The sequence below is a fragment of the Pectinophora gossypiella genome, chromosome 13 (genome assembly GCF_024362695.1).
Source record: "Pectinophora gossypiella chromosome 13, ilPecGoss1.1, whole genome shotgun sequence".
NCBI classification, from domain to species: Eukaryota; Metazoa; Arthropoda; class Insecta; order Lepidoptera; family Gelechiidae; genus Pectinophora; species Pectinophora gossypiella.
In genome coordinates, this window is record NC_065416.1 from 3,398,394 (window position 1) to 3,422,843 (window position 24,450).

The 24,450-nt window shown below is 38.9% G+C and overlaps 1 protein-coding gene across 1 annotated transcript in view; it reads right to left on the reverse strand.

Annotated features, from left to right (window-relative positions):
* The window catches only part of LOC126371717 (putative inorganic phosphate cotransporter), a 79,250-nt gene extending 57,860 nt beyond the window's left edge, over positions 1-21,390 (reverse strand). The window contains exon 1 of the mRNA XM_050017048.1: positions 21,073-21,390. Coding sequence (XP_049873005.1) covers positions 21,073-21,151 — 79 coding nt within the window. The 5' untranslated portion in view covers positions 21,152-21,390. The remainder of the gene's footprint in view (positions 1-21,072) is intronic.
* Between the last annotated feature and the right edge of the window lie 3,060 nt (positions 21,391-24,450).

Genomic DNA, 24,450 nt, shown 5'->3' on the forward strand with positions numbered 1-24,450 from the left:
AAACATTTTCTTTTTTCTATTAAACGTATTTATGAATTTTAATCAAGAAAAACGTAATAATAAGTCCGACATTTTGTCACGTTTTTCTATGACGTCACAGAGTGCTTTTTCATACAAATTCCATAGTAATTTCGTGTTTTGACGTTTAGTAAAAAGTAACTGATTTGACTAGTTGGAAACTAGCCTATTATTATTATTGAACCGCCAAAGGCCCCTGACATGGCTCATATAACGTCTACGTACGTACATCGAAGCACGGATCATCTTACTTTCGGACAACCAGATGATTAGCCTGTAATTTCCTAACCAAACTAGGGATCACAAAGTGATTTTCGTGATATGTCACCACCGGGATTCGAACCCGGGGCCTCCAGATCGTAAGACCAACGGACCAACCATTCAACCACTGGATCACGTAGGCCGTTACAACTTAACATAAAGAAGATAACAATGTAGGTAGATGGTAGCGGTGAAGAAGAAGATTTTAAGTTGTGGTGCGAAAAAAAAGATTTTAATTATTTTATTATTATGAGGAGCTCGGTGGCGCAGCGGTAAACGCGCTCGGTCTGCGATTGTTGAAGTTAAGCAACTTTCGCAAAGGCCGGTCATAGGATGGGTGACCACAAAAAAATAATAAGTTCATGTCGAGCTCCTCTGTGCTTCGGAAGGCACGTTAAGCCGTTGGTCCCGGCTGCATTAGTAGTCGTTAATAACCACCAATCCGCACTGGACCCGCGTGGTGGTTTAAGGCCCGATCTCCCTATCCATCCATAGGGACGGCCCGTGCCCCAGCAGTGGGGACGTTAATGGGCTGGTGATGATAGCTTATCCCGTTTTCCTGGAGCGTTATTGCGCAGGCACTAATCGAAATAAGTAACTAACTTTCCTTGTCACTTTATTGGTTAACAGTACGATTAAAATTGAGCTGATGCGATGTAACTTATAGGTGCTCTGGTGCTGATTCCACCAGACACCTCCTAAATTATAATTATGAGTACCTGTCCTTTTCTTATCGAGCGGAAACGAAAGGGACATAGTGGTGAAAGGGATGTAATGAAGTGTAGTGACAGATCCACCTATCGCTCGGTAATGACTTGAACAACAATGTTCTTGGAAAAATATTTTCGGTCTAATTTTCCACGAAACAACTTTGTATGTATGATGTATACAGTACTCTAACATCTGTCTGTCTGACAAACATACATCGAACAATGTGTATGGTTCACGAGTGACAAACAAAGACATGTTTACTTCTCCGTTGTGTATGTATGTGTAGATTATAAGCTAACATAAAAGTATGATCATGTCGACTCTAAAGTTCTTTAACACGCTCCGGGCCAAGGTCTCAAGAGGCACTCGTACTATCGTCGCTTTAGAGAGAAAAGTAACACGTAATCCTTTATGTAATGCACGCCTTTATGAAAAATCACATTTGGATGTAATTTTTGTTAACCAAACCTCGCAAATCGCAATAGACAAGCTAAGTAGTTTAAAAAATCACAACACAAAATATGATATTTTTTTGACGTGACTTATTTTAGATTTGCCGCAGATGGCATTAACAACTTGGCCGGACAAATGGGGAGCGCTGAAGGCTCCCACCCGGTACAATGTTTAAGACAACAGGCCTTAAGGTGCCCAGTTGGGCGCGAACCTCGGCTCAGGGCGTCGTCTGGGAGGAAAAATATTTGAAAGAATTAATCGACCCTAATGGGTCGATAGCGATAAGCGCTGATTGAGGGAAGTCGTCGACCACGCCGGCGGGGTCGGTATCGGGGTCCTGAAGTGTTTGGTGTCGCGAGCTGATTGGCTGCCTCTATGGCTAGAGTAATCGGGTCGTTGGGATCGTATATTACGTCCTTCGGTCGCCGATATAAAATATCAGTGTCGTATCGTGAGATATTGGAGCCAATAAGTAGCGTCACATCATAAAGATTTACACGAATAAATGTGTGACAAATTTGTCGAGAACAAAATGTATTGTCAATTTGAAGTGATTTTTATAAGATTATTACGAGAAAAAACACGCAAAATTAGAATTTCAAGTTAGGTTAGTTATTAATTGAATTATAAAGGAGGTGTGTAGGTATGTTTACGCAGTTTAATCACAGACGTGGAGCTGCCTTCACGGTAGCTAGTAGAGGAACACAAAGCCCTTTTTACTACTTAAAAACTATATTTGCGTATAAACAAACGTAATTAGTGTCTGAAAGAGACGAACAGTACTTACAAACTAATTTATCAAAGCAAGATGTATTTTTGTCAGTATAATATGACTATACTTACTGACAATTTTAGCCTCTCGCCTCTTGACGCTGTCCCGAAACGTGTTAAAGGCTAAATTCCTAAGGGGTGGTGGTAAATTGTTATTACCTATTTTATGTCTAGTTTTGAATACATAGTTTTCGTTAGACGTTTATACCTACTCCGCTCAACTGGGAGTGAATAAAAACTTAAAATGCAATCTGCTGCGCGTGTAATGCTTATCGATGTGTGCAGAGCCATAAACCACTGGTATTCTTCGTCATCTTCTCTCGCATAGATTGTGAGAGCAACGACCGACCTCATCAACCCTGGTGTCAGGGTTACTACTCGTATTGAAATGCGAAAAGCCCCTAACATAGCTCAAGTAACGACTTCGCCTTACGTTAATAGTATGACTTCTTAACGTGTCCTTCGAAGCATGGAACCATCTTATTCTTCAAACAATCAGGTGATTTCAGCCTGCAATTTTCAGACCAATTCAGAGACAGTCCCACCGGCAATCGAATCCAGGACCTCCGGATTGTGAGCCCAAAGCTGAACTAATCCAGTGGGCCAAGAAAGCCGTTTACCCCGTTAGGAACAATGGCGTGACTTTGTGTATATGCAAGCTATATCTAATCTAAGATGAAGACATTAGAGATGTTTATATTTCTGTTAACAAAAGTAACAAAACAAACAATGAATGAATGAACTCAATGTTTGATAAACAAACCGATTCATTGCAATACACACTCCAAATCAATATGTCACTAGTTCTTAACCTTGGATTGTATGAGAACTAGGTTTTTTCCTTTGAATACTAAACAAACAGACTATATAAGGCTGTAAGAAAATGTAGCGCTATAACTTTGAATTGAACTATGGTTCGGTATAAGACAGTTTTAATAGGTTAGGAGGAGTTCCCGGGTTTAAATCCCGGTGGGGACACATCATCATCATCATCAACAGGTGGGGTCATGTCAGGAGCCTTTGGCGGCACAATAGTAACCCTGACACCAGGATTGATGAGGTTGGTAATCCACCTCACAACCCACACGATAGAAGAGACAGCGGCTGATCATCTGATTACCTGAAAGAAAGATGATCCGTGCTTCGGAAGGCTCGCTAAGCCGTTGGTCCCGGTTACTACTTACTGATGTAAGTTAGTAGTCGTTACATGAGCCATGTCAGGGGCCTTTGGCGGCTCAATAGTAAACCTGACACCAGGGTTGATGGGGCTGGTAATCCACTTCACAACCCACACGATATATAATAAGAAAATATGGCCAAAAACCGTATGGAGGCTTACATCAGAACACAAAAAGTACATCAGTGGTTTCCCATGATTCTTCTGGGATTCCCAGTAAACCGACCAAAACAAATTCAATAAAAAAGTTTATTTTTCATCCACTTATATGAACACGATTGCAAAAAATGGGTTAACAACACGCATTTTCTCTTAAACTTGACGTCATTCGAATGGTACAAAATGTACTGCGTACACATTTTTTTTTAATATGTTTTATTAAAACAACCAATGGATCCAAAGTTAAAAAATAAAACCAAGCAATCTGTCCTGTGTTAATTCGAGTATGATATTTTATTGGTTGATATTTATTTTTTTGGTTGCCTGGAAGAAATTGCTGCTTAGACATAAGGCCGCCAGATTGTACTGTATCTATCATCCATTTGTGTAAATTTATTTTGTATGTTGTGTGCAATAAAGTATATTTGATTTGATTTGATTTATTTAGGTAAAATAAGCACAGGACCGACAGTCGTGGAGATCCTTGGGGGAGGCCTATGCCCAGCAGTGGGCGTCGTACGGCTGATGATGATGATGATGAGGTAAAATAAGTACAATATTAATGCGCTCAACTGGTTTCTATAAGGCGTAATATGATTGTGCCTGGTGTAATAAAAAGGGCCATCATTTATACTTACCCAAAAATTTTATAAGATAAAAGATACATATGTCTGTTATCCAAGAAAAAAGCCTGTACAGCGCCTGCGTCTATATTAGTTTTGAGGAACGCAGCCTGGAGTCCTTCATTGACAGAATTTGTAGCGATTAAGGGTGTAGGGGGCTCGGTGGCGCAGCGGTAAGCGCGCTCGGTCTGCGATTGTTGAAGTTAAGCAACTTTCGCAAAGGCCGGTCATAGGATGGGTGACCACAAAAAAAAGTTTTCATCTCGAGCTCCTCCGTGCTTCGGAAGGCACGTTAAGCCGTTGGTCCCGGCTGCATCAGCAGTCGTTTTAACCACCAATCCGCAATGGGCCCGCGTGGTGGTTTAAGGCCCCGATCTCCCTATCAATCCATAGGGAAGGCCCGTGCCCCAGCAGTGGGGACGTTAATGGGCTGGTGATAATGAAGGGTGTAGGGTAGGGTGGGCTCACGATCCGGAGGTCCTGGATTCGATTGCCAGTGAGACCATCCCTGGATTGGTCTGAAAATTGCAGGCTGAAATCACCTGCTTGTCCGAAAAATAAGATGGTTCCGTGCTTCGGAGGGAACGTTAAGAAGTCAATGTCGGATACTATTAACGTAAGGCGAAGTCGTTACTTGAGCTCTTTCAGGGGCTTTTCGCATTTCAATACGAGTAGTAACCCTGACACCAGGGCTGATGAGGTCGGTCGTTGCTCTCACAATCTATGCTAATGTAGTTCCTATCCGTTACCTAGATGGCGTACGCGTAGCGGATTCAGTGTAAAACATAAATAAATTAATCTTTTTTTCTCATATATCTTGATTACTGTGGTTTCAGTTTAATTGTCCCACAGGAGGTACTGTGGGTACTTTAGCGATATTTAAACTAGAAAATTTCTATTTCGCTACTTAGCTATGGTGGATAGACCGATAAAAACACAATGCAAGTTGAAGCTAAGGGCACGTACCTACTTAACACTTATCTACATTAACCGTCATAAAAATGTATAATGTGTCAGAGTATTTGTACAAGTGTTTGAAATACTTTGTTCTAAAACACGCACATACTTTGATACACCAAGTATACGTACGATACGCTAATATTTGTCGCAAATGTTGGAGTAACAGAAAGCTCTGTGTGTCTACTTCTCACTAGTCCAATTGAGTTATAATCGTGAACTTATGTTGGCATAGAATAAGGAATAATACTACGTACTTATAGAACGGCAACTCTCCGCGACCGACCACGTATTGCACAGTTGCGCGTATACGATAACGTCAATGTGTGGTATCTGTGTAAAACGAGGTTGTTTGTATGAAGTGTCCGGGGTGTGGTAACGTTTTAAAGGTAGCAAACAGACGACAATAACGTCTTATCTTAAGGTAGATTTTATAAAAATAGGTTTTATTATTACTTGACTTCGAGTTACTGCGCATTTAAACACTAAAATATTAATAAGTACCGGTAAGTACCTATATGTTACGGTTACGCCATATTTATAGCCTATTAAAATACTTACTTATTTTAGGCACCTAACGTCAACAAACACACCTCATTCAATTATTTTTCGTATAGCTATCCAAATATAGTTTAAATATAACTCGATTTAATTTGATCACGAATACTTAATAATTGTATTTATACTTAAATTAACTTACCAAAAATAGACAAGTTCATAAATAAAAAAAATATGTTTATTAATTACAAAAAAAAACATATTTTGCAGTACCAAGGCCATAAAATGACGTAAATACCTATAACTGTTTTTCTAATTATACGCTCAGTTTTATAACATAATGAACGCCTTATAATTAACAATACTTATTCCATCTAGAGGTATATATAACCTACATACAGTATAATATAGCCATATCTATAAGTTAGCAAATTATATTGTTTAAGTAGTATAATATAAAGCTTGGAATTGAAGCGAGATTCTTATCGATATATTCGTATATTTAGACTCAGGTAGCTTATGGAGGTAATTTATGAGGGTTTTGAACTTTGGACTTTTATCAATCGGCCGTTTCTTTAAAGAATAAGTACAATACTTATTTTTATTCGGCTAAAACTTAATTATATTTTTGGGACAATAGGCAAATGCCCTGTACCGCGGAGATGCTGAACATTAAATTGATATTCCTTTTTAATTTTTTTCATCAATCATTTAAAAAGATAATATTTTACAAGCCATTATCACCGAGAGTGCAAAATTGCAAAGTTGAATGACCCACAAAATATAATATTATACGAATTTCAAACAGGTCCACCCGCGTCGAAAATGGAAGCAGGTAATTATGGTTTTGCGTGGGGTAATTTACGAAGTCTAAAGGACAGGCAAGGTGAAACAATCCAAGTTAAAAAACACAAACCTACTGCTGAACTGGCAACGAATAAATAACGTCTGTTGAGCTGCTTAGCTTCCCAGGCATGTCGTAAAAACCGACACAGGCTTACCCCTGGCCGCAATGCCCCATACATCTAACTGAATTTAGCCCTTTTTTTAAACTTCTTATATATCCTCCGACCTTCCAAGACCAAAAACTGATTACGACCATGGCAACAGATATTAAATCGATTAAACGGAGAAGTAACGATTTGTGATATATGAAGTTATAGACGTGTCATACACATACTTAAACAATAAATAAATAAGTAAGCAGTCTGCATATATTATGTCCCACTGATGGCCACAGACCCCCTCAGTCAACTGGAGGGGTATGGAGCATACTTCACCACGCTGCTCCAATGCGGGCTGTATGTAATAATACATATTATTGTTATATGAGGAGCTCGGTGGCGCAGCGGTTAACGCGCTCGGTCTGCGATTGTTGAAGTAAAGCAACTTTCGCAAAGGCCGGTCATTGGATGGGTGACCACAAAAAAAAAAGTTTTCATTTCGAGCTCCTCCGTGCTTCGGAAGGCACGTTAAGCCGTTGGTCCCGGCTGCATTAGCAGTCGTTAATAACCATCAATCCGCACTGGGCCCGCGTGATGGTTTAAGGCCCGATCTCCCTACCCATCCATAGGGAAGGCCCGTGCCCCAGCAGTGGGGACGTTAATGGGCTGATGATGATGATTGTTATATGTTCTATAATATGATGTCTATAGTAACGACATTCCTGCGACAAGTATATAAAAAAAAGGAAAAAAAATCCAATGGGATTATATTAATATGCATAAAATTACACCATCTATAAAAATCCGCATTAAATATTCGTTTCTCAACATCAATACGTCTGATTTATATTTTATTGGTGTATCGATAAATATAGACTATTTTTTGTTCATTCTAGAACTAAGCCAATTGTATAAATAAGTCGTAAAAGTATTTTTGTAGCGTTAATTAAGAAATAAATAAATACAATCTTAATTCCAAGTAACCATTGATTCATATGTGTTAGTAAATGACTTATTTATAATGTTAGTATAAATACAAAGCACAGAACAATATCAAAAGCTTATAATCCATTTGGGCGCGTGTAGTCCACTGCAGTCACGCAGATAAGGGCTCTCGTTCACAATCGAACAAAGAGCAAGGTTAATCTTGATGGTTGTAACTATAGCATCGTCTTCTCTTCTTCTTCTAATCCTTTTATCCCTTCTTGGGGTGTAGGACTCGAATAACAGATTTCCACTCCTCGCGATCCTTCGCAGTCTCTGTAGCTTGCTCCCATGATATGCCGAGAGTTTTTAACTCTCGGTGAACAGAACGTCGCCATGTCTCTTTGGGCCGCCTTTAGCAATTTCCACGCGCACACCAGGTCAGAGCTCTTCGGGACTGGTGCTCCACAGGTTTTCTAAAAACATAGCCAATCCACCGCCATTTCCGTGTGCGGATGTCAGCCTCCGCAGTATTCTGCCCAGTCAATCTCCACAGTTCTGTGTTTGTAATAGTTTTAGGCCAGAAGATCTTTAATATTTGCCGTAAGCATTTATTAACAAACACCTGGAGTTACCATCTTCTTCTACTTCTTCAGGTGCCTCTCCAACTAGTGGAGGTTGGCCATCAGCTCTGAAAATTTATCCTTATCTCCCGCGAGGCGGAACAGTTCGACCGCACTCGTGATCCCGGTCCACTCCCTGATATTACGCAACCAAGACTTCCTCCTCCGACCCACTTTTCTTTTTCCTGCCACTTTGCCCATCATTATGAGTTGCAGCAGCTGGTACCTTTCGTGTCTTAGCACATGCCCTAAATATGCAGCTTACCATCATATTGTGTAATATTAATAAACAAAAAAACGGAATTGGCAACTTATCTTGTTGAAATGCAAATACAAGGATGTCAATGTCGCAATTAAGGTAGTCACACACGGAAACGTCCGTGGTCTTGAACATTATGTGACGAGATTACAGATTGTATTACTCGTTAAAAGGAAACTTTACTTTATATACTACACTTTTTGAGCTCTTAATACCCACTTGTTTGCTTATTAAGTAGTTACTACTTCTAGTTGTGGAGGAAGCAAGAAAAGTGTGTCAGGATCGAAGCAAATGGAATTCTGTAGTCTCTGCTTACCCCGGTGGGAAATAGGCGTGAGTTTATGTATGTGTATGTATGTACTACTTCTATGCTAGAATGGGAGCAACTATACTGGGTGTTAGTGACATCGTAACGAAAACTTTGGAGGATGACTCCGCCATGATTCTGAGTTGATATGAAGAGGAATTTTCCGTCGCAAAGGTATGGAAATTAAAATAGGTAATAAAAAATAAACAACTAAAATCTTCATTGATTTTGTCACTTGATATTAACTCAGAATCATGGTCTGAATCATCCTCCTCAGTATTCGTTACGATGCCACTAACATCCTTTATAATGATGCGAATAACCCGGGCGAATGGTACAGGCATCTCGCTGATATGCAACCCATTTGACGTGTGCTGTCAATATCAACTGTCAAAACTTCGAAAGAATATTTAAATTTCTTTTGTTTCCCATTAATTTGATAAGAAAATGACAGGTACTTGGAACTTAAAATAAAATTAAATGGTGTGTATTGGAATCAGCAAGATTGTATACAGTCTAATTGAAGACCGATCCTGTGGTTCCTTCGCAATGAAAATCTGTACATTGACATAGGTCTCCCAACCATTGTGAAAAAAAAACAACTTCGCGCTCAGGGACGGTACCTATTCTTCGTCTATCGTGTGGGTTGTGAGGTGGAGTACTAACCTCATCAACCCTGGTGTCAGGGTTTCTATTGAGCCGCCAAAGACCCCTGACATGGCTCATGTAGCGACTACTTACTTACATCAGCAAGTAGTAACCGGGACCAACGGCTTAACGTGCCTTCCGAAGCACGGATCATCTTACTTTCAATTTTTGTTTTTGACCACAAAGCATTTTTTGTGATGTGTCCCCACCGGGAATCGAACCCAGGACCTCCGGATCGTGAGCCCAACGCTCAACCACTGGACCACGGAGGTCGTTATTACCTATTAAAATACATCGATGCCCGAAGGATATACGATCCTGACAACCCGACTACTCTAGCTTTAGAGGCGACATAACCTACCCCGCCGGCGTGGTCAACGATTTCCTTCGTTGAACGCTATCGACACACTAAGATCGTATTCATTCTTACGCCCTCCCTCAGATATCCTCAAGCCTGTTGTCGTAAATTTTGTACCGGGTGAGAGCCCTTTGCGCTCCCCCTTTGTCCAGCCAAGTAGTTAACGCCACACGCGGCAAATCAACAATAAGTAAAAAACACACCAAAAGCCAAATATGTTTTATAAATAATAAAGAAGAAAAATAAAATAAATTTATTGCCAGTAACAGTTTACATTTTTCTTTAAGGACTAGGTAATTATAAATATTACGAATACGGGAAAAAGGGAATGGCTCAGCTTGTGCTGTGATGGAGCCATGCTTCGGCACCATCTAGCGTTGCTTTTTAGTCATTTCCTCTTCCTGGGATATTGTGCGGAAGGAATCAAAAGTGAATTCAGTTTAGTTCGTAAAGTGAGTTTTATCTGATTTAATTTGTAGTTAGTACTTATTCACTGCTCTGAAATCTAATTTGTATGGTTGATTGCTCAACTCTTCTCAAGGAACTTCCCATCAAAGTAAAAAGGTCACCATCGCACCGCCATCGCACAATATGCGGAAAAACTCAAGATGTACTTAGTGGCAGCGAGGAAATGGAAAATTGTCGACAATACCGTCAAGGCAAGGGTTTGAGATAAACATAGACTCGCGTACCTACTCGGGCACTCGCATTTCACCGATCGCCGTGGATTGAAAAACAGTGTTGCCCTCTGAGAAAAATGCACTGAACCCTGGCCCATTTTGGTGAGCTGCGGCACCCATATACCTTTATGTTTTCCAACTAAATATTAATATGTGTATACTTATTTTAATGTTGTAAATGTATATGTGTGTCGTAGGTTTTACCTAAATAAACTTTTTTATTATTATTAATAACATAAGGATTAGTGACTTCCCTTGCGTTATTAGTCCCCGATACCGACCCCGCCGGCGTGGTCGATGATTTCCCTCATTCAGCGCTTATCGCTATTGACCCACTAGGGTCGATTAATTCTTTCAAATATTTTTCCTTTCAGACGACGCCCTGAGCCGAGGTTCGCGCCCCACTGGGCACCCTCAGGCCTGTTGTCTTAAACGTTGTACCGGGTGAGAGCCTTCAGCGCTCCCCATTTGTCCGGCCAAGTAGTTAATGGCATCTGCGGCAAATCTACAATAAGTCACGTCAAAAAAAAAAAACTTGCGTTATTATTATGTAACATATTAAAGCAATATCATACACCCACTTTCACAACACTGTCGCACCAACATATTTGAGATTTAGTGAGACTCACAGTTCAAATTGTCAAAAAATTTAATGTGACATGGTACCAAGTGTATAATATACCTACTATTTATTATAATGCTTGCGAGCATATCACTCAAATACAAAGTAATTTTGATTGATTCAAATTATCACAGTAAGTAGGTATTTACCTACATACAAAGTATGATGAAATCTAACAATTGTACTGGTGACATTTTGTTGGTACATTTTAATGTCGTATCAGTCTTTTGACAATATCTGTGCAATCCTGACATCTCAAGGCAGACTACTTCAATCACCAGATATTATCTACATATTTGATATATATATTATATCTATTGATATGCCTACGATATACCTGTATCTAAATATGAAACGAAGTTATAGGCATACTGTATCTAAATATCTGTAATTTGATAGGGGATATGGAGCATACTCCATCACGCTGTTCCACTGCGGGTGGTGGAGGTGTTTTTACGGCTAATAACCGGGCCCTCTGAAGCACGGAATCATCTTACTTTTTCGGACAGTCTGGTGATTCAAGCCTACAATGTCCTTACCAAACAAAGGACAGTCTCACTAATTTCGACAATGTCCCCATCGGGAATCGAACTCGGACCACGGAGGCTGTTACTAGACAATAGAGGTTACAGAGGGATCATACCCCTTGTAAAACCTTATATTATGATAATAAACTTAAGATATTTACGAGTATGATGAGGAGGCATGAAAGGTATGAATGTGGATGAATACGTATATAGGAGTAGGCGACGATTTAAGAAAGTGTGGATGGATTGTTGTTGTTACGACATCGTATCAACAGTGGCTGCAAGTTGTCTTTGATTACTTGTGGCTCTGCCCACCCCATTAGGGATTACGGGCGTGAGTTTATGTATGTATGTATGTATGTATGTGGATGGATTGTAAGTGTGAGTACTATGATGACGACAAGGTAAAATTACATATAAAAGACATCAACGCCGGCACCTATATCCCGTTTAAATAAAAAAAACCCTCACAAACAAAACCATTCACATACGGATGTGGTTTCTCCCTCTTTCAGTGTATGTAAGTTTTCAAACATACCTACCTACCCGTTGTCAACTAATAAACATCCTTAAACACACAGACTTAAAGCGCACATTTTCAAATTCAAAATCTAAACGTTGTTAGTTCAAACTAATCGGACATCGTTCATTGATCCAATACGTATCACATGTTTACAATCTCCACTCCCATTCAATCAACCATACATCTGTACATACATACGTATACATACATAGCTATAAAAAGGTCACGTTCAGAATGAAAGAGGAGGCGGGCGCGGGAGCGGGCACGAGAGCGGTTTTTGACAGTTTTCTTCTTCCGCCGCACCTGAGGCAAAGGATCTAGTGGCAAATCTCCCTATTTCTACAAATTTAGTCTTTTTACGAGTATTAAATGATGTGAAAGTTGGCGGTAGCGCTGGCAGAAGAAGACCTAGAAGGATTTACATTGACCAAATTGAGATGTTCTTAGAAAAAGTTCAGTACGATCTTCTCTGAACCGGCGTGCGCGTATGAAACGATTGATTAATGTGAAGTGTGTCAGGATCGAAGCAAATGGAATTCCATAGTCTTTGCTTTCCCCGGTGGGAAATATGCGTGAGTTTATGTATGTGTATGTATGTATTAAGATATTTGAATGCGTTTGACCACGATCCGGCTTCTAAGGTGGAACACGCAACCTCTAATAGTGCCTGAATACGCCTTGATTCAAGTCTAAACTATGTTCGAGGGCGGGTGAGGTAAACCTAGCTCAGACGCTGGTGGGGAGCGGAGAGTTGCCGTTCTATATGTGGGTGAATATCAAAATGTCAAGTTTGGTGGCGAACTTTCATATTATTTTTTCGTGAAAAATTGGGTTCCGACATGAAAAAGGATAGTTCTAGCTACGAGGTTACTTGTTCCTTGAGAATTCTCAGCCCTCTCCATTTGTCCGGCCAAGGAGTTAATGACGGCAAATATACAATAAGTCACGTCAATATACATATATATATATATTTGTTTTTAAAAAAATCGTCTAGCTGCAACGCTTCACCGTCAACAATTTCATACAACGCGATATGTTTGTATTCACCGCTCATCGCTCCGCGTATCGATATACGAAGCCTAAAAAACACCCTACTTCCGCGATGAACGCACTACTTACCTACATTATTATTATACGTACATGTTGCTAACATAATAAAAAAAAAACAAAATATGCAATCACTTTTACTGTGATTGCACAAGTGAAGCTTAAATATTGCATAACCCTCACACACATACTAAACTTGTGACTAATAAATCGTACCAGTTAGTTATTGAATGGTAATAACGTTAATGTGTTCATTTACTATAATGGTTTGATGTTAATGGTACATTGTCTGGGTTTTCTTGTATAGATATAACTCACGCACGTAATGCTTATCAGGGTGGTCAGAGCTACAAGACTAGAAGACAACTTGCAGACATCTCGGTATTGAAAGGGACCCAACATCACCCAATGTTTTCATACATATCCCCGATAGCAATACTTTATCCTGTTTTTCACCAGGTCTGCTAACCTAACCTGAAGGTTGAAGGCAATATTGCAACAACCTTCAAAATTCAAAAATATCCTTCAAAATTCAAAAACAACCCTATTAATTGTCATTAGGTACCTTAAGACTGAGTAGCGTCAGTCGATTATTCAATTCAATTGACAATGGAATTATCTAAGTAATACAAGGCGTAATTTTTAAACTGCAATAAATAAAGTAGGCAGGGAATTTTTCCTTTTTAAAAATTATTTTAAATTCTAAATTCAATTTTTTCTGAGCTATAATAAATCACGTCAAAAAAAGCAATGCTTACGCATGTACGAATTTGTATTTTAGACATTATCATCATCATCATCTCCATAGCGTTGTCCCTTTTTCACAGGGTCCGCTTACTTAACCTGAAGACTTGACAGGTCCGGTCTTTTACAATCGCGACTGCCTGTCTGACCTTCCAACCTGCGAAGGAAAAATCCAGCCCAATACAGCCCGTAACCCCAATCGCCTTAATTGATTTTTCGATTTTAGACTTTATATATAAAATCTTTTTAAGGGAGCACACAGACTTGCGAAAGCGGGACAGGCAGCGCCCAGGGCACCGCTGCAGGGCAGGACAGCATTCATTGCTGTAATAAGCAAAATAATAGCCACGACTCCACGAGTCACCCAACAGAAAACAATTTGCAATTATTATCGGTAAGTATTCGTATCTTAATAATTGATTAATGATGGTTATTATTTCTATTTCGATTTACGGTAGCCGTGGTAGCCCAGTAGAACGCTTGCCTCTCACTTTGAGGTCGCAGCTTCGAATCCAGCACAGGCCTAAACCAATGATTGTCGAATTTGTTTTCGAATTCATGTTTGGATCATAAATCAATGATTGTCACGTGTTATGAAAGAAAACATCGTGAGGATACCCACATTCCCGAGAAATGCGTTTTCGGACGTATGTGAACTAACCTGTTTTGTGCTGGTTTTCCCTTCGCGGGTTGGAAGGTCAGACAGGCAGTCGCTCCTGTAAAAATCTGGACCTGTCAAATCTTTAGGTTAGGTAAGCGGACCCTGTGAAAAAAATAAACGGTATAATGTTAGAGAGATGTGATGTGTGATGGTTATTATTCTTGTAGCTAACCCGTCGCACCTTCCACCTAGTCAGATACGTAATCTCTTATCAATGTCGTCATCTTATGTCTCGTCATCGATCATCATAATGAAATACTGACTCAGTTAAGCGCAGTCTTTATCAAGGTAGGCATAAAAGGTACAGTCATTAACCTTAATTAACCGTAATAAGACCATACGGCTTACCACCTAATAGAAAACTCGGTGAAGTGTCGGTACTTAGTTCGTCTTGCGATGGATGTACCTCCGACTATTCCAATAGGGGTATAGTCGTGAGTTTTTATCATGTTATGTAACAATAAATCCCTTCAATAAGGTTTCATTTTCTTTTCCATTTTCAAATAAACAATCCCATTCGTGACATGCAAAATTATTGGCAGACTTTCCATTGGCTGTTTAATACCGATCCTTGACATGCTTGCCATTATTAAAAAAATAAATTCATTTACCACAGACAACGTTTCGCAACTTATCGAATAGTTCTATCGATACATCGATAACATGTAATATTTCGTAAATCGAACGCTGAGGCGTGCGTGAATTTAGAAAACTCGGTCGCCATAGGACGCCGTATACACTCATTATCTAAGTAATTGAAATTATTTTTCAACGCTTGAGAAATACTGGCGCGTTGTTTATTAAAGGTATGGTCAAGCCTTTATTATCGAAGTTGCTTAACTTAAGGTGTGAAAGTCTGAATCAGGCCCTTAGTCACGCGTATGGCGACTCGTAGGAATACTCACAAGTATTTATTTTAATAGTTAGCTGTTAACGTATCGCTATCTATGTTTGCTGAATCATAAAAATGGTATTGCTATCTGTTTTCAATACACGGTTACATAAAGGTATGCATAATGAAATATTGAGTATTGTTGTGGAATACCTTTTGTGCATGTTTATTTACACATATGTACAATCTCCGGCGTTTAATGAAACAATAGGTAGTACTAGTATTCAAGATATTATTATAAAGCGTTATTTTATATCTATTCGGCTATAGGTTTTAGATACATAACATAGCTGCCGTCATCCGTGTTTCCGACTCGTTATAATCTGGGAGTCTACAAGGCTAGGATGAGGCATTTGCTAGGTAAGCGTGATCCACCCTAGACCACATCGTCATTTACCATCAGCTGAGATGGTCAAAAGCGAGCCAATTATATTAAAAAATAATAAAAAAAAATAGCTTCACGCGTGTATTCTTTAGAGGTGTATAGAATAATGAAATTTTTCAAAATACAGCCATAACTAAACTTTATATTTACTAAGGTATGCATGCATGCTAGATTGAGAACTCGTATCTTACGCGGTTTAGATTTTTTCATACAAATGTTTTTTCCCGCTAGCTCCCGTTCCTGTGAGAATTTTCCAATATCCTGTTGCAACTAAGCTTTAAGTTTACTATGGTAGCTTTAAGTTTACCTGCATGCCAAATTTCAAGCGTCTAACTTAAGTGGTTTAGATTTTTCATATTAAGGGATTTCCCGCTAATTCCCGTTCCCGTGGGAATTTCGGGAATTCCTTTCTTAGTGACCATCGACGGTACCTAAGCTAATTCCCTTCCAAATTTCAAGTGCCTACATTTAGCCGTTTAAGCTGTGCGTTGATATGTCAGTCAGTCAGTCAGTTTCTCCTTTTATATAATTTAGATAGGGTGTTAGTGATATCGTAACGAATACTGAAGGGGATGATTCAGACCATGATTCTGAGTTCTGGGTTCTGGTGCAAACCACTCGACCACAGAGTCAATATTATAAAAAAAAATATTGCATTTTTTTTATATTTTAAAATGCAGTATTGAATCGTATGTCTAATGTGCTTTACATCACCACCATAGGTAATACATTTATACAGCCTTGTAGTAAAGCAAATATATTTACGGTACTACCGAGGAAAACTACCTTTAGTACTGTTTTTCCTTATCGCAAATGGAAGGGACACATAAAAAATACATTGTTTTAAAATACAGGTAAGAACTTAAATAAATCTCAACTACCCAGGATTCTAAAAATAAAATTGTCCATTAAAATAATACGACATGTCATGTCTTCTTCTTTTTCTTATCATGTGGATTATTGCACGCTATATCCTCGTAAGGCCCGGATTTCCAGACACAATAGTTAAACAATGGGATTTGGATTTTAAAAGGACTTTGGGGCTTACGACCATATAACGCTATACGTGTAGAATGGGTAGAAAATATATGGGTAAACAGTTTTAGCCAGGACTTCTACAAGTCTCCCGGTACCACCTGTATTTAGGAGACATTCTTCTTCTATCGTGTGGCTTGAAAGATGGAATACCAGCCTCAACCCTGGTGTCAGGGTTTTTAATGAGCCGCCAAAGGCCCCTGAAACCGCCAAACACCTCCACCAACCCGCAGTGGAACAGCATGGTTGAAATATGCTCCATACTGTCCTCTGGTTGATTGAAAGGAGTCCTGTGCCTAGCTATGGGACTTATATAGGCTGTTTATGATTATGTACAGTCATGAGCATTATGATGTACCCACTTTAGGACTCTGTCGCACTAACATATTTGTCATTTAATGAGACTTACGGTTTAAATTGTCAAAAAAGTTAATGTGACATGGTTTCAAAATGTATACATATTAGTACTCGTGACCGTATGTGTGTTAGCAGCTCATGACATTATAATGCTATATCATCTAGATATACTAGAATTCAACATACATCATAATACATTACTTATATATCAAGTTATAATATAAAGTACTTATCATGAATGAGATCTCTTAGACTTTGACTTTTATGACTTGCAAATATAATAAAAAAAAACTATATAAAAATAACGATAACATCATTAACATTCCATACATAAGCTAAAAGAACAACTAAATAAAAACAAAATGTTAGTTATTATTATAATTAATAGCCCTCAATGTCCCACTGCAGGGCAAAGGCCTCTCTTCCCTTCTTCCACTCCTCCCTGTCCCCAGCCTATTCGTACCACCGTTTCGAAAAGCGGTCTATTTGCAGGAACCCACTCTGTAGTTTTTTGGCCCAGAGATCATCGGGCATTCGGGCAACATGTCCAGCCCAGCTCCATTTCAAGCAGGCAGCCTTTCTCGCTACGTCTGCTATTTTAGTTTTGGAGCGCAGCGCAGAATGCAAAATGAGGAAATGAAAACAAAAAAGAATGAAAGGAAATGTTAGTTAAGTACATAATATTAGGTATTTTTATTTTTGACGTGACTTATTGTAGATTTGCCGCAGATGGCATTAACTCCTTGGCCGGATAATATTAAGTAAGGAACCTATAACTAATGAGGGACTTTCAAGGCTACGTTCCCTTAAAAAAATATAGATGGCGCTATATAGTAGAGTTGCCTTCGTTTAACCTTCTAATTTCATGGATAACAGACATACGCATCTTTTGTTTGTTTTTGGGTATAAATGATGACCCTTGTTATTACACTCACCCATTATTATCCTGATCATTGTAAAGAGAAGCAATATAGGTAGCAACATAATGGTATACCATATCTGATCCAAACATCAAGCGATTTTTTTGTATATATGTCTCCGCCATTACATTATATTATTGAATAATGATGTACCCTAACTATCAAAAAACAATGTCTGACCGTTTTGACCTCTGATATGTTAATTTCTTCTTCTTCTCTTGCGTCGCTTGTGAGACTAATAACCGACCTCATCAACCCTGGTGGCAGGGTTTGGCGGCTGCCAAAGGCCCCTGACATGACTCATGTAACGACTACATACTTACACAAGTAAGTATTAACCGGGACCAACGGCTTAACATGCCTTCCGAAGCACGGATCATCTTACTTTCGGACAATCAGGTGATCAGCCTGTAATGTCCTAGCCAAACTATTGATCACAAAGTAATTTTTGTGATATTTCCCCACCAGAATTCGATCCCGGGAACTCCGGATCTTAAGCCTAACGCTCAAGCACTGGACCACGGAGGCCGTTATGTACTTATCTAGTTATAAGTACGTATGCTTGGTTTTTTTTTTAACAAAATGGTTTTCTCACGAATTGCCAGTTGTTATTGTAACATTCGGATCATTGTCCTCACTGTTCGCCGGTCCCATAACGCATTACTGGGTGGATTTCAAAGAGAACGACGATTATTGAGTTGTTCAGTTGTTCACACGTCAACCTAATTTACAACAATACCATGTGCGTCAAACAAAGTGTGTTGGTCTTCCTTACAAGTGCTGAAACTGACTATTACTTATACCACACCCCGGACAATTTTTTTGGATCATAAATGATTATCACGTGCTCAGCGGCGAAGGAAAACATAATGAGAAAACCCACATTCCCGAGAAATGCATTTTCGGAGGTATGTGACCTAACCTGTAAAGGGGTTTATTCCCTTCGCGGGTTGGAAGGTCAAACTAGCAGTCGCTTCTGTAAAAAACCGAACCTATCAAATCTTCAGGTTAGGTAAGTGGACCCTGTGAAAAAACGGGATAATGCTAGGGAGATGTGATGTGGGCACTGGACATTGTAGTACCCAAGGTGCGCAACGGACGATTGAACCTGGGTGCTATAGTGACAAAAGTGAAGCGAGCTGATAAGTAGGCAGTGCTTAGTACGACTGCCATTGAGCGGGGTAATTACATTTGATTGAAGCTATTCTAGTCAATGGTGATCACATAATAGCGCCCATTCTTCAATCACAATAACGGACAGCCTTGAGGTAAGCACCCGTAAATAACCTGGATTTTTATTTCACTACACTACTTACATATTTATTTCATCATCACTAATTTAAGAGCCACGCTCTTGTCGGTGTAGCATTCTCCTAACTCTCCATGCTACTTTTTTAGGGAAAAATAGGGCAGTGATTCCTTTTTTTTTTTTTTTTTTTTTTTTTTGACGTGACTTATTGTAGATTTGCCGCAGATGGCATTAACTTCTTGGCCGGACAAATGGGGAGCGCTGAAGGCTCTCACCAACAGTGATTCCCCTCTTGCCTTCAAATCAAATCAAATCATTTATTCGCATAGGATTCATGGTTTTGTAGACAGTTGGTAGGTTTTATGTTTCAAGAAAATTTATTTAAAATTATAATTAAAATACTTAATTAACTAAAATAAATCTACTTAACACCCACATATTTATTTATTTAAGTATATTTCAAACTTTTAGTGAGGCCGTTTTCATTTTGTTGTTTGTCTGGAAAAAAATGCACTAAGCAGTGAGGCCAACCTTTATATTTTCTTTATGTTATGTGTATTTTTTTTCTTATAAGTAAACAATTGTGAAAAAATGTTTTTTTTTTATTTCTTTTCTGTTGATCAAAATAGTTATGTTACGGTATTTAATTCCGCATTAAAATGTCAATAAATAAAGTGTAAAAACATCACGTGGTTACATTTAAATAAGTATTTCAAATGTCCCGATCACGTTTAATGCAACTTAACTTTTTTTTAAAACGATTTGCGATGGAAAACTACAATTAAGTACTTAAATATGATCTCATTTTTCTAATAAATTGCTAGAAATGTAATTTTATAATAAACATTCTTCTTCTGTGGTGTGGGTTTGCGAGGTCGATTACCAACCCCATCAACCCTGGTGTCAGGGTTATTATTGAGCCGCCAGAGGCCCCCCTGACATGGTTACGACTACTAACTTACATCAGTAAGTAGTAACCGGGGCTTAACGTGCCTTCCGAAGCACGGATCATCTTACTTTCGGACAATCAGGTGATCAGCCTGTAATGTCCTAACCAAACTAGGGATCACAAAGTGATTTTCATGATGTGTCCCCACCGGGATTTGAACCCAAAGCTCAAACCACTGGACCACGGAGGCCGTGTAATTGTAGTGTAATAAATATTTAAAATCACCTATAAAACCGGCTTTGGAATTTGGAATATTTCGCCTCAGAAATTGCTGATAATTTAATAATCTTCTGTCGTTAGTACTTAGCATTGGATTAATAATTCTCATTAGCACGAACCCGAGGTTATTCTGCCTATAGTTAAACGCAGTAGGTAAGGTGTCGTTCACGACATATTGGCATCACGTAAACGTTGGTCACGTGTTTACAAATACCTATTTACTTTAGTAATTAGAGTAATAATAACGAGGAAGAATATTCCTAAATAAAAAACTTTTTGAGTATTTTTTAATTTTTCAATGATTTATTTAGGTACGTGATATATAAATACGTAGGTAATTTTAGAATAGTTTCAATATAGATTGATTTCTGATAGTTAAAAAATACATATTTTTTAATAAGTAAAGATTTTTATGAACGTTATCAAAATGTTTTACGAATAATCCCGTTACTAATAATATTATACTTAGGTTGGTACATATTTCTGATATCGCCGCGAACCGTAGATTTTTATGCCTGTTAATGTGTGTACTTTCAATTCTATATTGGAAAATGTTATGAATAAAACTTACCTGGTGGTCTTAAACTATCATCATCATCCATAATCGCCAGCTTACTCGGCCGCTTGTCATCTTCCGGTTTCAAACCCATTTTCACAAAAATAAAATAAAAATATGCACTTCAAAAATGGAACTGTTCGCAACACTGGCACTATTTTTGGCCTATATTTTTTATTGGTATATTTTTCCACATTAAATTGTTTGTTGATGATTTTTATTTTTCTTTTTAAGTTTTTTTTTTCGTTTGCGTGTTTTAGATCGCGTGAGCTCGGGCTCACACTGCTGGCGAGCCGTGCGGCGGCGTGCGAAGGCTGTAGGCGACTGTCACGGTTTACGGACAAGGCTTGTTTTTAAGGCGCAGGCACAAGACATGCTCGTCAGTCAGCCCAGTAACAGATCAGAGAAATTGACACAATATTGACACTTGTCCTCGCTGATGACTTATCGCACACGTGTCTGATAGGCAGGAAGACGGCATCAGCCGGTCACAAGTGTGGTTATCTATACTTTGGGCGCTAGAGATGATAATTTATCGTGTTCATCTAAAAGGTAGATTTCCGCAAGTAGGTACCTATTCAGGATTCATGAGAATGTCATTGGCACATATATTATGGCCAAGTCAGTTCAATTTGAATGTGTGTGTGACTTATTGTGGATTTGCCTCCCGGACATGTAATCAGGCTGGATACCTACCCAATATAATAAGAAATTGACAAATTTAAGAAGTCTCATTGCCTAAACTTAGGAAGTACCTCGCTTTCTCTGGGATAAGCATATTGATTTATTAACCAACGTCACAGGTTAGGTTGGACGCGTTTTCGTCACGGGTGTATTTTAAAGGGATTCTGGTAAAGCGAAAAATCGTCTTAAACAGGATTTTTTTCTTTTGTGTGGGTTATAACTGTTGGAAGATCACCAATTCACCATCTGATTGGTTAAGTATTGGCTAAATACATACATAACCTCGAATCTATTTCCCACCGAGGTAAGCAGAGACTATGTAAATTCCAGTTGCTTCGATCCTGACATATTTCTCTTGCTTCCTCCACACTATTGGTTAAATATTTGTAAGTATGTTATTCATTATTGGGTTCATTAGTGAGACCAAGACTTAACGTTTTATTTAAAAAAAAAGAAAAGATTGAGAGTCTCCGCCAAGGCCAACATAGACTATGCAAAATATATTCACCATACCTTATATACTTATATACGATAGTAAGTCCTTACGAATAAATTGCGCAGTTAAAATTGCGCACCCCAAAGAACTTTCAAGGTTCTTATACTTTCATAGAAAGCTTACAAGAGGGTTTACAAATAGGGCACGCAAACAAAGGGATCTTTAGAAAAAGTACTTGCTTAAAACCTATTCAAGTTTACCCCTTTGACCTTAAGATACGTCGGTCGAAACCGATCGGTATACATTGCTGTCGTAGTAATGAAGTGTTTATTTAAATGTTTGGTTTTGCACGCAACGCATGTATTTGCAAGGCATGTGAAAGTGGCAATTTTAAAGGGCAAGGACAATTATAATGGTTCTGAAGTGCTTCTTTTTTTGAACAATACCTGTGAAGTTACTTTCGTTATTTTAGCCACGGAATAGAAGAAAGAGGTTGGAAGGGCCAAGTGAATAGGGCACCGGACCAGACACGAGAAAGGAAGATCATCAGACAATGGGACGAAAATAATGCATCAGTTTATTGCATTCTTCAGCTCAGAGCTCCTTAAATAATGATCTAATAAAAGATAAGATTGAATTTCACAATGATTTAATAGGTAACAAGACTGGTGTGCTTCTATCTAAAGAGTATTCTTAAGGGAATGTTAAGTTGGTTTGGACACCTTGGTTAGTTATGGGTAATACGAAAATAATCTTCTTAATTCTCAGTAGTAACCCTGATACCAGGGTTGATGGGGTCACCAGACACGAAGAAGAAGATCATCAGACAATTTCAGGACTCCAAGTATCCAAAAAAATTTATGGCTCTGTGTACATAATGGGACGATAACCTTTCTAATTCTCAATAGTAACCCTGACAACAAGGTTGATGAGGTCACCAAAAACGAAAAAGAAAGATCATCAGACAATAATAATTATAATCTATATACACTATTAACACATATTTATGGAACATGATGTTCGTGCCTCACCCAACAGGGTCCGCATAATACCAGCGACGCCGCGACTTGTGCCATCCACCACCACCTTATGATGAACATTTCGACGAACATCCGTCTTGCTTCATGTAATTGTTTTGTGAAAATTTGATATGATGTTATTGTCTTGTTTTTGTGTGTGGCGTCCTTTTATAAACTATTTCTATTCTATTCTGCTTCTATGCTGTTCTGGGAGCATATAAAAAACATAGAACACGTTCAGCTGCTTCTCTTCCCGGGCATGTCGTAAAAACCGACAGAGGGATTGTGTCATCTAACATGATGGACTAATGTTATGGGCGATAGGCTGATCCCTTATCACCATAAGGTTCATCATATCCATCTTTGGACTTCGTATCAACAGTGGCTGCAAGTTGTCTTTGATTACTTGTGGCTCTGCCCACCCCATTAGGGATTACGGGCGTGAGTTTATGTATGTATGTATGTATGTATGTTCTATTCTATTCTACAATCTCTGGATTCCATGTGTCCAAAGACTTATGGCTCGGGTACGGGATGGGACGAAGATAATCCTCCTAATAAAACTAATTTCCCATTCAGATAAAGTGTGCCAAGTAGTCACACAAAAAAATCACTTCAAAATAAAACCTATTTTACTTACTGTGCATGGAATAATTCGACCGCATTAAAGCGCATTCGCAGTTTGTCACATTCTTATGTCAACCTTGGACTTACTTTTCCTCAATACAGCTGACTAATCCTGTTTGCGAATGCCTGATCACTATTCGGACCACGTTATGAGTTGCAAGTGAACAACGTAGCGCGCGTGATACACCAAATTCGGGACCACTTGGCCATAACTGGTTTTATTTTGCCTGCTGACGAACAAAAAACTAGAGTACTTGATTTTTTATTTTTCTACACTGGAACTCGCAGATCCGGAAAACAAAACAACTTCAGCTCACGACTACACTTCCAATTAGGCAGTCAGAGGTGCATTGCATGATGAACTGAGGACCCACGCCTCACCGAGCTTTCTGTTAAACCAACGTGATATACCAGGGATATTAGCCAACTTGCAAACGATCGTGACAATCGGCAGTCATCATCTCCCTAGCATTATCCCGTTTTCCACAGGGTCCGCTTACCTAACCTGAAGATTTGACAGGTCCGGTTTTTTACAGAAGCGACAGCCTATCTGACCTTTCAACCCGCGAAGGGAAAACCAGCCCAATACAGGTTAGGTCACATACCTCCGAAAATGCATTTCTCGGG